Here is a 16,746-nt window from a genome sequence, read left to right on the forward strand (position 1 = left end):
TACATCAGTTTGACAATATAAAATTTTTTTTTAAATTCACTTTTGAGTTATTTTGGACACTGATTAGATGTTTGGTGTTTATGTAATCTAGCTGGCCAATGGTAAAAACCCATTGAGTTATTAATTTGGCTATGAACAATTTGATTCCATTAGTAAAGGTCAGGTTAGTCTAGCTGGGGCTAGAAATTACCGGGAGTGTGTGGTTGATACACTAGTGATATTAAATCATATTGCTCCATTACTTTTTCCTCCATATACAGCTACCATTTTATGGTGAAGTACCTAACCTGTTAACAGAAAAAGAGGGAAGACTAGTTTCGGGATGAGTCTGAAAATATCCAAGCCCAGTTCAAAGTGATTGACAGCCAAATTATGAACCCATTCATAGCTGTCACTGAAAGAGAGTAAAGGAAAGCCTTCTGCTCAACAGAAGTTTATGCAATTTGCTTAAATTCTTGTTTTCACTTGAAGAAAATGTATCCTGATATATGGGTCTATATGGATCAAAAGAAGGCAAAAGAGGGGAAATAATATGCACATTTCATTTCAGAATTAGCTATCCAAACAAGTTAGTAAGCATGAAAAATGCTAAGAAATATGAGCATTCCCTTTACATTCTCCCTATAATGATTTCCTTATGTTCTTTGGGGCTTAAATAAAGACAGATTTGAACTTGTGTGTTTCCCAATTTCCCTTTGTGAGCAACTGAACCTGCACAACAAGTTTGTCTCTTGTTTGATCACATTGATGATCAACAGATGCTCACTGAAAATTAACTAGAGTTAAAACTGCAAGTGCCCCAGCATCAAAGATAGGTAGGTTTTATGTGCTTGTAGGAAAATTTATCTTGGAAATGTTTTGTCCTATGGTAAAGTACATTCTGCAACCAAATGTGAATGTCAAAGAAAAATATATAATTATATATATAATTATATATAATTATATAATATATTATATAATAATTATATAATATTTATATAATAATTATATAATAATATATTATATAATTATTATATAATATATAAATATATAATTATATATAATATATAATATATATAATTATAAAAGTTATGGTAAATATTTGGTAGATACAGATATTATCCTTATTATGCCAGTAGACTAAATTTACATGAGTATATTGATTTGTCAGAAGTAGTGATTTCTAAAATTTAAAATGGAGAGACAAAGAGTAAAAATTGAACCAATGCAGCAGAGATACTTACAAGGCAATATGCTGTAAACCTACTGTACAACTCCTGGGAGGGCGTGGAGGGAACCGGGGAGGGAGAAGGGGGAAGAAAAAAGAAAGGAGGAGGTAAAAGTTTAATAAGAAATATACTCACTGCCTTACGTATGTAACCGTAACCCCTCTGTACATTACTTTGACAAAAATTACGCTAATGGGGCACATTTTATTTATGGAGAAGGAACCTTAATATGTTTACTATAAAATGATTCTGTAAAAATTAATAACACAAAATTTGAAAAAAAACTCATGTCCATTTAAACTTTATTAGTGTTTAATAAAGCATTACTCAACTCTACAAATGCAGTCGGAATTTGATATAGAATTATATCTGCCACTCATAAATTTTAGTACAGATCTGATCTGATAAGCAAGTCTTGCTGAAATGTTTTAGTAGACATTTAAAAATCAAAACCATCTCTTTAGGAAATTACAGCTGACATGTTTTCACTAAGGCTGAAGTGTGTTTAAAGGCCCATGGGACCCAGGCCGAGTCTCGTGGTATACATTTGTACTTCCAGTTACTCAGGAGGAAAAGGTAGAAGACTGAGGTTGGAGATAAGCCTTAAAGGAAAAAGTTCTAAAATCCTATCTCAGAAAACAAGCCAAACATTATGGTAATTGCCTATAATACCAGCTACTTGGAAGATGGAAGTGGGAAGTAGAATTAGCTGCTAATCAGTTTCCCAAGTGTTTTCTTTTTTCTCTTGGGGGCGGGGGGAGCATGAAGGTGCATGCCGGGGCAGTCTCTGATCTTCTGTGCTCATGACTAGTGCTCTAGCACTTGAGCTACAATGGCACTTCCAGCTTTTTGCTGGTTAGTAGAAGATAAAACTCTCATGGACTTTTCTGCCTAGGCTTGCTTTAAACCTCAGGCCTCAGATCTCGGTCCCCTAAATTTCTAGGATTACAGGCATGAGCCACCAGTACTAGGCCCTAATATTTCTTTTGAGCTTTAAAAAAAAAAAAAGCTAGGTTAAGAACATATATCTGGACTTACCCTCTGAACTGATTTGGCCCTCAAGTTTGAATCCCAGTATGGAGTTTATAAAATACCTTGGAATTAAAGACCTTGAAATCAAAACAGACACCCTGAAAACACTAAAGGAAGGAGTAGGAGAAACACTTAGGCTCCTTGGCGCAGGACGGAACTTCCTTAACAAAGACCCAGACAGGCTACAAATTAAAGAAAGGTTGGACAAATGGGACTGCATCAAACTTCAGAGCTTCTGCACGGCAAAGGACATGCTCGCAAGATAAACAGAAAGCCCAGAGACTGGGAGAAGATCTTTACCGGCCATTCAATGGACAAAGGCCTCATATCTAAAATATATGCAGAACTAAAAAAATTACCTTCCTCCAAAACAAAACCGCAAAAAACCAATAGCCCCCTCATCAAGTGGGCTAAAGACTTACAAAGAGACTTCTCTAATGAGGAAATGAGAATGGCCAAGAGACATATGAAAAAGTGCTCTACATCACTGGCCATAAAAGAAATGCAAATCAAAAGAACATTGAGATTCCATCTCACCCCAGTAAGAATGTCATATGTCAAGAAAACTAACAATAACATTTGTTAGAGGGGATGTGGCCAAAAGGGAACCCTACTTCATTGTTGGTGGGAATGTAAACTGGTTCAGCCACTCTGGCAAGCAGTATGGAGATTCCTCAGAAGGCTAAATATAGAACTCCCCTATGACCCAGCAGCCCCACTTTTGGGTATCTATCCAAAAAACCACAAACAAAATCACAGTAAAGCCACCAGCACAACAATGTTCATTGCAGCACAATTTGTCATAGCAAGAATCTGGAACCAACCCAGATGCCCCTCCATAGATGAATGGATCAGGAAAATGTGGTACATATACACAATGGAATTTTATGCCTCTATCAGAAAGAATGACATTGCCCCATTTGTAAGGAAATGGAAGGACTTGGAAAAAATTATACTAAGTGAAATGAGCCAGACCCAAAGAAACATGGACTCTATGGTCTCCCTTATTGGGAATAATTAACATAGGTTTAGGCAAGTCACAGCAGAGGATCACAAGAACCCAATAGCTATACCCTTATGATGACATAAGATGATGCTAAGTGAAATGAACTCCATGTTATGGAAATGATTGTTATATCACAGTTGTAACTACTTTCAACTTCCCATGTGTATCTGTAGCTTCTAATATTGATGATGTTCTTGTATCACCTTCCTGTGATTGTATCTACACTATCTCTGTAATCTTATCTGAGTATATTGGAAACCGTGTATACTGGTATTAGAACTAGGAAATTGAGAGGGAATACCAAAATTGAGAGACACAGGGTAAAAAAAAGAGAAACGACTACAAAAGCAAAACTTGCAAAACTGTTTGGTGTAAGTGAGCTGAACACCTCAGGGGGGGAAAGGGTAAGGGGGAAGGGGGAGGGGGGTATGAGGGACAAGGTAACAAACAGTACAAGAAATGTATCCAATGTCTAACGTATGAAACTGTGACCTCTCTGTACATCAGTTTGATAATAAAAACTTAAAAAAAAAGAATCAACACACAAAAAAATAAAATACCTTGGAAATAGCTGTACAGTTAGAAATACGAGCTAGAGATGAAATTGGAATGGTAGAGCATCTGCCTAACAAGTGCAATGTCCTGGGTTCAAAACCCAGTATTGCTACAAAAACACAAAAAGAAAAGGAAAACATACAGGGACTGAAACAAAGCATAAGAATAAAAGCTGTGCATTTGACACAAGCAAAGCCCAGGAGCGAACAGCAACTTACTGTTGAGCCATTCTTGACCCAAGGGAAATAGCAGACCTAGCAAAGCATGTCTCCTCCCCAAGTGCCAGGGCTCATGGTAAACAAGAAACCTGGACCCAAAAAACAAAACAGCAAGCCAACAGCACCAGATCATTCTAGAATGATCCTTGATTTTGTGGCAGCACTTAATAACAAGTACTTGATTACCATTATAACTCCATTATCTTCTTCTTTTTTTTTTTTTTTTTTTTTTTTTGGCCAGTCCTGGGCCTTGGACTCTGGGCCTAAGCACTGTCCCTGGCTTCTTCCTGCTCAAGGCTAGCACTCTGCCACTTGAGCCACAGCGCAACTTCTGGCCGTTTTCTGTATATGTGGTATGTTTTCTGTATATGTGGTACTGGGGAATCGAACCTAGGGCCTCGTGTATCCGAGGCAGGCACTCTTGCCACTAGGCTATATCCCCAGCCCCTCCATTATCTTCTCAAAACGTCAAGGGCTTACTTGCTGTAGATCCATTTTTGGAAAGTTGATAAGATTTGAATTTTCCAGAATTATTAAGACCCACAAAAAGAATCATCATGCAACTAAGCACCTGGGCAATTCTTTCTTTTTTTCTCTAAGTCTTTAGTTGTACAAAGGAGTTGCCATTCAATAAATCATTTTATGAAAACAATGTTGGTCAAAGTTACCCTTTTGAATATTCTCATTGCTCCTTCCCAACTCCATTTAGGTTTGAGAATCACTGTAGATTTGGATAGTTATTAATTGCTCAAATTTTGCTGATTGGAAAAAAAGGAACTGAAGATTTAGCTTTTCAAATGAGACAAAAGGAATCAAAATAACTTATAGAATTATATATTAATAAAGTGGTGGCATGTTTTATTTAATTTACTAAAATAAGTTATTTAAACTCTGCCTGAATTCATCAAAGTGATTTTGTCAAATGAGAGTCAATTAACCTATTTACAAACAAAAAATACCATATCTGGAAAGTTAAAACTGTAATTTTGAAGTGAATACTGTATTTATCAAAAGCTACATTGTGTGATTAAGTAAGAGCAATTTAATGGTATTATAGGTCTTGCTAACTTGTACAAAGATTGCCTTTTCACTATTCTAATTTCCCCTATTTCAGTTGTCACAGAACTGAGGTGCTAACCTGGTTACCAAAAGTATAGTTGAAAAAATTAGCAACTTTGTGCCTTTGGCTGATATTTTATATAACATTGAAAGCAATTTTTTTTCTGAAATGAAAAAATGACATCAAAATTCTTGAGTGTTCTGTTTTCTTTAATATTTTGTATTTGAAAATATATAATATAATAAGATCGATGCATAATGTTATATGAGTTTCACATGAAAAATGAATTTAGAATCTGAAGACTCAGAAAAGAAATATTAGTGTTGTTCATAATTTTTCCTATAAAATGTCTATAATTTTGTCTATTAAAACTTGTTTAGCACCATAAAAAAGCTTTACAAAAGGTTTTCTAAGCATATGTATAAATAAATATTCTTAAATAACTGTAGTAATCACTTTGCTTATCAAATCTGTTTATTTGCATTGAAGTATATCATAGAGAAATGTTCCTTTATGTGTATTCACACAAACTCATACAATTCCAGACAAATATTAATACTTATTTCTGAGTAAAGGAATATGACATGTTGCATGTTTTTAAAATATTCTTTATTCCTACAAGGTTCTTTAATGAGCATATGTTACTTTAAAAAGAAAATAATTTCAAGATTTATACCATATGTTTCCATATGTTGCAAGGCAGCTCTAGTCCAGTCGAAATTTTATTATTAGGAGAAAACAGTCTCAAAATAACTTCCTACCAAGCTTAAAAATCATCCACATTCTCAGATATTAAAACAAAGTAATATCATAAAATATTACTGAACTTTTGAAAATATGGAACAATACTTACAGATTTTAATCAGTTGTCTCAAAATATTTTTGTCTTTGAAGGGATGGGACACAATGTGGGTTTATGTAACAGAAACACACAATGTCTGAGTTCATCATGTAAAAGCTCTTTTGCCTCGACTTAGTGTCTTCCTATCCTATGAGCTTCATTTTCTTTATCTGAACAAATGGAGACACTAATCCATAATTCCTAGAGATAAAATATAAAACCTATGTGTTTCATGAATATCTGTCACCTACAGTCATACATCTAAATAGGAATAATGATGTTGATCATGATAGTAATCATTATAATAAGCCCACCAAAATAGAGAACATGCCTAATGCAAAGCAAAGATTGCCTTGATATTTTGCAACCATGAATGTATTTTAACCTTGTAACAACCCTGTCCCATCCCATTAGGCACTTATGGCAAAAGTTCTCACATGTTGTTTTAACTAGACTGAGGTTATAAGGGTGTCTGATGGCCAGGATCCTGCCATACTGTTCATACTACTCTTCATCTGAGTACCAACGTGTTAAGAAATCTCTATTAATTATCTATTACTGCTGTGAAATCTTGAAAATAAGACTGAGGCTGTAGCTCATTGATCAAGCCTGTTCAAATCCTTACACTACAAGGAAACAAAATAAAATTACCAGCAATGTAGGAGCTTTAAAGAAATACAAATTAATTTTCTTTTTATATGCCTTCACATATTTCTTAAACTTTACTACTGTTAAGAAACTGAATAAACAGAAGAGTACAATTAGTTAATTAACAAAAGTCTCATTGTGGTATATACATGCATACATATGATATTCTTTCATCAAATTCATCCAGGCTATATTACTCCTCTTAACCCTCTTGTCTCTTCCTCTTCTTTTAAGTAGTTTTTAGTGTGTTTCATTAGTCTATTTTTATATCTAAATGTATCATATTCACCTACATTCACAAACTCCTTTCTCTCTCATACATGACATTGTTGTTTCCCCTCCCACACAGTCTGGAGACTGATGGCGTAAGTCTCACTGGACTAAAATCAAGAGACTTGGCAGGGCTGCTTTCCTTCCTGAGTCCTTAGGGAAGAACTGATTTCACTGGATTTTCCACTTTCTAGACACTTTTCTAGGACACCCACAGTTGGTGGCTCATGGCCCCCATTCTTCCATGTTCAAGCCAGAGACATGGCCCAAGTCCTTCTGGGACAACATTTCTCTGTATCCCCCACTTCTTCCTCCTTCTGAGGACAGGGTCATTATACGGATCCATCCAGACAATCTATGAAGGTCTTCCCATCTCAAATTCACCTGGTGAACAATCTTCATTCCACCTGTAACCTTAATTCCCCTTTGTTACATAACCTCACACATTCACAACTCAGATTAGGATAGAGACATTTAGGAGATATTTGGATGTGAATCAACATCTGACCATTTATTTCAATTCTAGTTCCTTCTATCCCTTTCCTAAGGCCTTTTTCTGAGTATAACAGATGTATGTGCAGGATGCTTGCTGCTTCTCTTCTTCTGCAGTGTTTTCAGGATAACCCAAATTAAATGGCTTAAGTGATCTTTGTTTCCAATGAGTCACAACAAGTGATACACTAGAAGAATTTATTGAGACAATTAACAGACCTTAAAAATTCCTTTGAGGATGCTAAACATTAAGCAAAGGTATTCTTAAAGTACTTTTTATGGATAACTTCTGCCATCTATTTTAACCACAGCTATATTATAGGTCTGATGACTTTACATACGGTAATGGCCATCAGAGACTTTTTTGTAGCTTTGCACTGTCCATATTTCACTTCCTCCAAGGATCTTGAAATAGCGAAACTTTCTAAGTTTTTTTTAAATAATTACCACTTAGAAAGTGTGCTTGTTTTTACAACATTTCTGTGATAATCTACTAATGACTAATTGTATCTTTATATTACATATTTTTCTAATACAGCTACTACTTTTCTTATTAGAAAACCGGAAGTGTTGGTATCGATGAGGGAGGATGATAGGAGAAGTAACATTGATCAAAATGTACTGAACTCATGAATGAGCAGGACAAACTGAAACCCCTTTGTACAACTACTTATTAAAGATAATAATACTTTTTTAAAGCAAGAAAAATGGGAAGTGTCACTAAAGCAGAATAACTTCCAAGAAGGGTGTGTATACATATGTAATTCAAAATAAAATAAGTTTATTTCCGAGACCTACAGTGGTGACCAGGCCTGGGACATGAGTTCAAGTCTTTCTGGGTTCAAAATATTCCTCTTCTATGACCTAGTCTTTTAGCCTGAAGCCCCATTAATCTCTCTGTTCTTAGATTCCTCAATGCAACAACTGGATAGCACCACCTGTGAATCTAGTTCTTGTCAGAACTAAGGAATATAAAGGATTCGAGCATACATCTTAGTGCTTGACACCTGCAAGAGCTAAATGAAAATGCATTTCAACATCTGGGAAGTGAAATCTTTTTTGGGAGGACAGGATTTGCCAGAAAATAGAGGACAAGCTCCTGGAGGCCCACTGTAGTACGTAATGGAAAGAGACTGTCTTTTTAGTGTACTGTTTCCCTCATTGTTACAAGGATGATTTCACAGCTTGGAACTCGGGTGACTTCACAAACTCCAATACAATCAGAGAGTGAGCCCGTCCTAAGTGATAACTTTTTGTTTCATTTCTTTATTGTAAGACTGATGTACACGGGGATTACATAATTTTTTTAACCCCGTTTTATTTTCAGTCTGTATAGTTGTGTGGTCCCTTTCCATTTACAGCAAGCAGGAATGGCTTCTCAGTTAATGGCAGCAAAAGCTCCTATACGCTATATTATATTTAAGTGGGAAGAGAGTTTAAAAAACACATTTTTTTTCTTAAATAAGGAAACAAGCAGAATAGCCAAAATTTGGCCTTTGGGGAAGGGCTAAAATTGGTAAAGCACCATATTAGGGGGCTATATTTACGACTGCCTGCTGAAATAAGTGCTGGCAGGCAGGAATGCAGGTGGAAAATATAAAGCTGTAGACTATGTCTCCTTGAAGAATTCAAAGAGATGGGGACAAACATTTTAATCAATTGAAAAATGCTGTCTGAACAAAATTACACTTTTGAAATGAGAAACTTTTCTTTGCTTATTAAGTGTTTTCCCTAGGGACAACAAATAAATTTACAATTAATGCCATACAATGTGATTTGTAGCATGACATAGGTTTTATCCAGTAAGATTTGTGGTAAAACTGAGATAGATATGCTTGGGAAATCATTGTGTTCAATCTAGTGACAGGAAAAATTAATCAGCAGAATATGAGAAGGCTTTTATAACATGTTCTGAGTCCTAAAATTCATATTCAATTAACACAAATGCATCCAAAATGAACCATGTAAACACATATTGTCTATTAAAAGTGAGTTGAATATTACTCCTGGTGAAAGCAGCAATATTTTCCATCTGTGAAGTAGCTACTATGAATTGTCTAGACAATTTGCACAAAGAACTGTATTTACTTGCTATGATGTTCCTATAAAACATGGATATTAGATATTTCAGATATAAGGAAATTAGGCCATGGATATGATGAGGTAGCTCAAGTGATAAGAGTGCTAGCCTTGAGCAAAATAGGTCAAGGATAGCACCCAGACCCCAGGTTCAAGCCCCATGACCGACGCCCCCCCCAAAAAAAAACAACAACCAGAAATTAGATTTTAGAATAGCTATGTCATTTGCTCAGTCATAAAGTAATAAATATATGCATATATATAACATAAATGTAGGAATCAGTATAATTATCCCCATTATGGAAACATGTACTAGAGCTTTAGTTGTCTTTTAAAACCAATATAGTCATATTTTAATACCTAGAAGAGTCACAAGAGACTAGATTAATTTCATTATTTTGTAATATAAATAATCATCATGATATATTTGAAACTGCATTTTATAAGCCTATTTTAAAGACTTCAAAAAGACATTTTTGTTTTATTTAACAGCTTTTGTAGTTTAATATTAACTAATGTTAACTAATATTTAATATTAGCTAATAAAAGCTGACATTTTCTTTCTCAGAATTTCAATACAGAACACATAATTTCCAATGAGTGGTTAAGAATTAATTTGAGAATGAAATTTTACATGGAAAGACATTTTTTGGACTTTTTTGGGGATACAGTTTCCAACTTTGTCATCTTCTATAAACAGATGAAGTTGCTAAGTTGTTTTTGTGATCCAGCACCTTTCATAGAGAGATTCTTCTACCCCAATTAAACCAATGAAATATTCAAAATCATGTCAAAGTTAATTTTCTCCAAATTAATATACTAACATATGCATTTCCAGTGGAATAGAATGACTCATTTTTTTAATTGCGATAACCAGAGATGGCTTGGGACCCAGAAATTCTTGATCTTGACCCCAATATGTTTGTGGTGTCCACAGCTGGTTAAGAGTTTTTCTGGCTTGCTCACTCCCTGTTATTAGTAGAGCTACTTAGATCCCCTGTGTGGGCTGGTTGGGAAAACTGTTCACATGAGCTACCCTTTAGAGTTTGTTCTCAGCCCCTTATATCAATTGTATTAAAACCCCAAATTCCCTATACATTTTAGTTATTAGTCCCTTGTCAACTTACAAAACTTATTAGTCTGTCAGTACAGACTAGTGATTACACTCTTTGCAAAATAAGTACATATATATTATAATGTATATATTATGTAACACATTATATATTATATATAATATACATTACACACACACACACACACACACACACACACACACACACACACATTCCAGTCCTGAGGCTTGAACTCTGAGCTTGAGCACTGTCCTTGAGCTCCTTTTGCTCAAGGCTAGCACTCTACCACTTAGATCACAGCACCACTTCTGGTTTTTTCTATGATTTAATTGGAGATGAGAGTCTCAGAGATTTTCCTGCCCAGGCTGAATTCGAATTACAATCTTCAAATCTCAACCTCTTAAGTAGCTAGGATTACAGGTGTGACCCACCAGCGCCTGGTTTGCAGGTTTTTAGCTGGATGCCAGTCCTCATTCCTATTTGCTGAGCTACTGGCTTTCAATTTAGGAAGTTATTGTGTATGCCAATAAATTCTAGTATTGTCCGTATTCTTTTTTTGCAATAGTTTCAAAATGTCTGGCCTTGTACAAAGATCCTCTCTGAATTGATATTAGTGAAAGGTGAGAGAGAAGGGACTCATTTTCAGCCTTTTTTGTGAAGATATCTAGTTTTTTTCCAGCACTATTCATTGTAAAGGCTATTCTCCAACACACATTTTGGGCTCTTTAATAAGAACAATCAGATGGGGCAGGGTTTAGGAGGGAAAAACTGTGAGAAAACAAGGGAAGAGGTGATGCTGTTCAAAAGGAAAGATACTCATTACCTGACTTATGTACTTATGTAACTGTAACCCCTTTGTACATGACCTTTACAATAAATTCTTTTTAATTCGATGGCTGTAGGGTGGCAGATTCATTTCTGGGTCTTTTAATCTGTTCCATTAGTCTCTGAGTATGTTTCTGTGCAAGCATCGTGATGAATTTTGTTGTTATTGTTGTTTGTTTTTCTATGTTGATTGTGAAGTTTGAACTTAAGACATCACACATTCACTTTACTGTCAAGGCTGGCACTCTACCATTTGAGCAAAACGTCCACTTCCAACTTTTTCCTAGTTAATTTGAGATATGCGTCTCAATGGATTATTATCTGAGATCCTCAGATCTCAGCTTCCTGATTAGCTAGGACTACAGATATGAGCCACAAGTTTCCAACTACCATGTTGGTTTTTGTTACTATGATTCTGTTGTACTCTGGTCTGGAATTAGAATACTTCCAGAACTGTTCTTTTTACTATAAAATGCTTTGGCATTTGGGGTCTCTTATACTTTTATGTGAATGTAAGGATTAATTTTTCTATGTCTGTGAAGAATGACATTAGGATATGGTATGGATATTGCATTGCATTTGTGGATTCCTTTTCTTCTCAGAACTACTAAACCACACAATTTTCTCAAGGATATGACTACATTATCATATAGAAAGCCAGATTCCCTAATTTTTCTTTGACAAGACAGTGTTATTGCTTCATCCATTTCATTGTTTCCCAAACCAATGTGAGGCATCTTTTCAATAAAAAGTTTATCTCTTATCTGTAAATATGATATTATTGAACAATGACTTAAGAACAACATAGTAACTACCATGTGTGAAGCAATGGCTGCTTGCTGTGGCACCTGTGGGTTACAATTTTCTGTTTTCATCCTAAGGACAACTTTCAGGTAAAAGTTATGAATCCCCCAGATTTTGCTTGTTAATAAACACCTGAGAAAATGTAAGATATAGCAAGTCCTCTGTAGTTATAGAGTAGCTAAATGATGACACTGAGACTGGTTCTGATGCGGGCTATGTAAAGGCCACCATGAATAGAGGGATCATTCTTTATAACATACCACAGCAGAAAATATCTCTCTGCTATCCCAAGTAGGGACACCAAATAGGCTGATGTCTAAGCTTGAAATCTTTAGCGATTACACATCAGTGGTCCATATTAAAGTGAAACAATTTCTTGAAAGCTCCTTTTCACTAAGATCCCAGTGGAAATGACCTAATCATCAATGTTCCCAGGCTCATCTAAGGAAAGCCACTGTTTCCAGGCACTAAGGGTATTTCCTCAGTAGGAAAATATAAGTTGGCTGTGTTGAAGATTGGAAGTGGAGCAAAAATTTCAAAGACTTCAAATCAGAAGAAACTTTGATAATCCTTAATTGTCATAAGCTATGTACAGGCATTCAACACATGACAAGATAGACTACATGCTTGTTCCACTCCATCATGCTTTCTGTTTTTAAGTGAATCATTTTCTTAACTCTCACCAAAGGCACCAAATAATAACTGAAACTGGACAAAGGTACAGGATAGGGAATAATCTAGACTTTAATAAATAACTCCAAATAAAGTTAGCAGCTAAAACTCAAAATTTTAAAGCAGTGTTAGTTCTTTTCATGAAAGAGAATAAGATATTCTTTTGGATGTTGGGAGACTGTATTCAGTTAAATAAAATCTACAAGATATAATCTAAAGTAATTTTCACTACCTAAAACAACTGACTTTGAAAAGATGATCTGGTATGGACTGGGCCAGTAAAGGACAAATTAGATCCTCAAGAGGTTACAAAGAGAAGTACATATAATCATTGCAAGTTAATCACCAGTGCTGAAAACATAACATTTTCCTGGACATGAAACCATATTTATCACTTAATATTTGCCACTCTGCAAGTGTTAGGAGAAGTTAAAAAGTTGCTGGTGGTTTGACGAATGGGCTAACTTCAAGTACATACTGCATATGGGGGAATGAGAAAATGAGACTCAATTTTCTTTTCTTTAAAATTAGTTGAATTAAACCAAAGTTCAATCTGATCAGAGAGAGTCTTACCCAAAACATTCTCCATTATTTTTTTCAAAAGAAAAAGAATAAGAACCAGATCTCTTTGATGAACTTTTCATATCCATGTGATAGAAATAGGTTTAATGTTCAAAGATAAGTTATTACAAGAAAAGTTGCATTACCCTTAGCCCAATAAGGAGTAACCAATTCCAATATCATATTGGAAAAGATCAAAGAAGGAGAAAATCTATAAGGGAGCAAGAGTAATGAGTTGGATGTAATGATAAAATATGGTACAATACAGTATAATATAATACAATAAATTAAATTAAACAGTAAGTCATATTTCTCTATCATTTTTACAACAGAAACTGCCTCAAAGTTTTGCTTGAGTATTAACTTTAATAAAAACCATGTCCAGGCTAAATGGCTCAAACGAATAAATTGTACTCCAGTGTATGTAGCTCAAATTGCCCAACTGAACATACAAAACCCGCAACCAACCAGCTCAGGGTTCAAGCAAGTGGTAGGTTCTGTTACCAATGTCATGGCCCAACTATGGCCCATCTAAGACTTAGGAAGCCAACAAAGCCATAGGAAGTTGCATATTTAAAAGCCATATCTTTCAGACAACATGGGCTTTGTTGTCGTTTTCTATTGTCACAAAAATACTTTCCATTTCCACTTTATTATTTTTAAAGCACTAGCCAAAAGAAGTCTCAAAAGCAAAAATCCAAACAAAGTTGCTTTAAAAATGCTAGTAAGCCATGAGCAATTTAATTCTGTGCTGTAAATTAGGAGGTCTCTTCCTGCCGGTCACGCCAAAGCACATCCTAAAGAAGCGTTTGCTTTTCAAAACTGAATTCTTTTTATATTCATTATATAATTAACAAGTGCACTTTGAAAATATCTCAAAGTACAACCATCCACATGAGAATGTACATCCATCTACAGAGTCGTTGAAATGGAGTATTTTTCTGAGTAACCCATGGAGGGGACAGGTACAGCCGTTGAATGAGAAAGAGAATATAAGCCACTCTGACATTCTTGACAGGTAAATGTCAAAGTACCAAATGGGAGGTTTTACTCTTTCTACACAATTTTAAGATGGCACATAGCTTTAAAACACATTGTGCTGCACTCACAAACTGACATGTTGAATTGAAACTCTTTTGTACAACTACTTAAGAATAAAGAGCTGGGCTCCCGTGGTCCACGCCGGTGATCCTAGCTACCCAGGAGGCTGAGATCTGAGGAACACGGCTGGAAGCCATCTTGGCCAGGAAAGTCTGTGAGACTCTCATCTCCAATTAACCACCAGAAAGCCAAAGTGGTGCTGAGGCTCAAAGTGGTAGAGTGCTAGCCTTGAGCAAAAGAGCTCAGGGACAGTTCAAGCCGCAGGAGTGGCAAAAACAACAACAACAACAACAAAAAAAAAAACATTGCAAAGTGATTTTTGATAGGACTGGACCCTAGTCCAAGTTCTGGAAACTTCCTAATCAGAAGTTGCTGAGTGCCTGGTGGACTAGAGATTGGACTCACACAGTCTGGGCACAGAGGGAACCCCCTCTCCCACCTCCCCTCTGACCTCTTTGACCTTGGAGGTTCCAGGACAATTATTATGTAATGATGGCACTTAGTCTCCTCAAGGCCCCATAGTCACCGTAGGTGCCTCCCTCCTCCTTCCAGCCCCTCCAGACGCGCGGCCACCCACCTGGAGGTGCTGGGCCGCCGGGGGACAGGCCCAGGCTCCTGCCCCTAGCACCAGCTTCTGCAGGCAGCATTGCAGGTGGCTGAAGTCTAGGGATAGGCCCCCCCAAACCTGCTAGTTCACTCCAGGTCAAAGAGAGTTGCAGCAAGCTCTTCTGTATTCGCCCCACTCCTCAGCCTGCTTTCCATCCGGGAGGGTGGGGAGATGGGATGGGGGCGGTGGCCAAGATCTGCGGAAACAATGCAACCCCAAGCTCAGGGCACAAGGTCAGGCCTAGGTTTGATGGGGCGCCCTGAGGAAGTGAAACTCTTCGGGGGCTGCTTCCTGCATGCTTTCCAAAGAGCTGCCTTGGTTTCTCATAAAGCTCTGGGGCCCTGTTTCTCTTCTTGTGCTTTCAACCCTGGTAGTGTTAGGACTATGGGTACCTGGGTCACACAGGCTTCCCCCACTTCCTGTAGGAAATAAATAGGCGTTTTCAGGAAAAGGAGAGTACTAGAAAACAGAAGAGACACACAGAGAAATAAAGACATAATGTTTGTTAATGTTTCATTTTACTCAAATTTCATATATATGTATATGTATGTAGAGAGAGAGAGAGACAGATCAGATCTATCGATGTATAGACAGAAGGAAGAAAAGAAAGAAGGAAGGAAGGAAGGAAGGAAGGAAGGAAGGAAGGAAGGAAGGAAGGAAGGAAGGAAGGAAGGAAGGAAGGAAGAAAGGAAGGAAGGGTCTGAGGTCCACATAGCCATGTGTCCTTATCTTGAGGCCCCCCAAACAGTTCCTTGACTCTCTAACACCCAACCTTTACCTCTCCCAGACCAGATAAACTCACAACAGGCACAAGACCAAAATTTACTCCCAGATTGGACCTTGAGTAGATATCTAGGTTCAGCTCCCTTTCTCCCTCCAGCTGTGACCTTGTTTGCCACCATTTATACCACTATTAAGCCACCCCCACTAGAGAATTCTAGCATTCCTTCAGACCCACTATCAATGCTTTCCGTTGTAAGCAAGCTGCCTTCAAGCTTTGTCAGAAGGCTCTCCCTTCCAGATGTTTTTGTTTGTTTTTCTTTTTTCTAATAAACTTATGCTGGGGTTGAAGTCTATCTATTTTCTCTCACTTTTTTCCTCTTTCCAAACTTAACAATTTGTAATACAACAACTGAAATATCCTGGTCCCATTTTATCCAGACTACTCTCTTGTTGGAAGTTATCTATCCAAGGTAGATAGCTGTGCTAACTTCCCCGTAAGTTTTTCATGATTTCTCATTCCTTTTTTGTAAAAGAACTAGAAAGGCTCATTCAGCAAATGTTTCCCTCTATTAGGGTTACTATATAAACATCAAAAACGTGTAAGATTTCTCCACGAAAGTGGAGAGCTTTGGAAAAATACGTGCAATGTCAGAACAATTTGAAAACCATCAAAGTGTAGTTATCTCTTAGCCAATAGTTCCTTCAACCTCATTCTTAATTTTAAATGAGTTTTCTTAATCTGAAATAATGGATCAAAGATTTTACCTACTTCCTGGAAGACAATCAGATTAGTAAGCCAGTTATGGTCTGTGTGTGATCATTATTCAGACTTTAATGCAACAAAGTAGAGGCAGGGTTTGGATTACATGGTAGATATTAACTTTTGGAAAAGTATTTTTAGAAATCCAATTCTTGGGAAAGCATAAGTCTTCTTAAATGAAGTCTTCTTAAATGACAAATCAATTAATAAT

The 16,746-nt window shown here is 36.5% G+C and overlaps 1 protein-coding gene across 4 annotated transcripts in view; it reads right to left on the minus strand.

Annotated features, from left to right (window-relative positions):
* Bank1 (B cell scaffold protein with ankyrin repeats 1) overlaps window positions 1-15,206 on the minus strand; it is a 185,154-nt gene extending 169,948 nt beyond the window's left edge. For all 4 annotated transcript variants that reach the window (XM_048333516.1, XM_048333518.1, XM_048333517.1 and 1 more), the window contains exon 1: window positions 15,023-15,206. In XM_048333516.1, the coding sequence (XP_048189473.1) occupies window positions 15,023-15,092 (70 nt within the window). In that variant the 5' untranslated portion in view covers window positions 15,093-15,206. The remainder of the gene's footprint in view (window positions 1-15,022) is intronic.
* Between the last annotated feature and the right edge of the window lie 1,540 nt (window positions 15,207-16,746).

This window comes from Perognathus longimembris, chromosome 24, assembly GCF_023159225.1.
Source record: "Perognathus longimembris pacificus isolate PPM17 chromosome 24, ASM2315922v1, whole genome shotgun sequence".
NCBI lineage: Eukaryota > Metazoa > Chordata > Mammalia > Rodentia > Heteromyidae > Perognathus > Perognathus longimembris.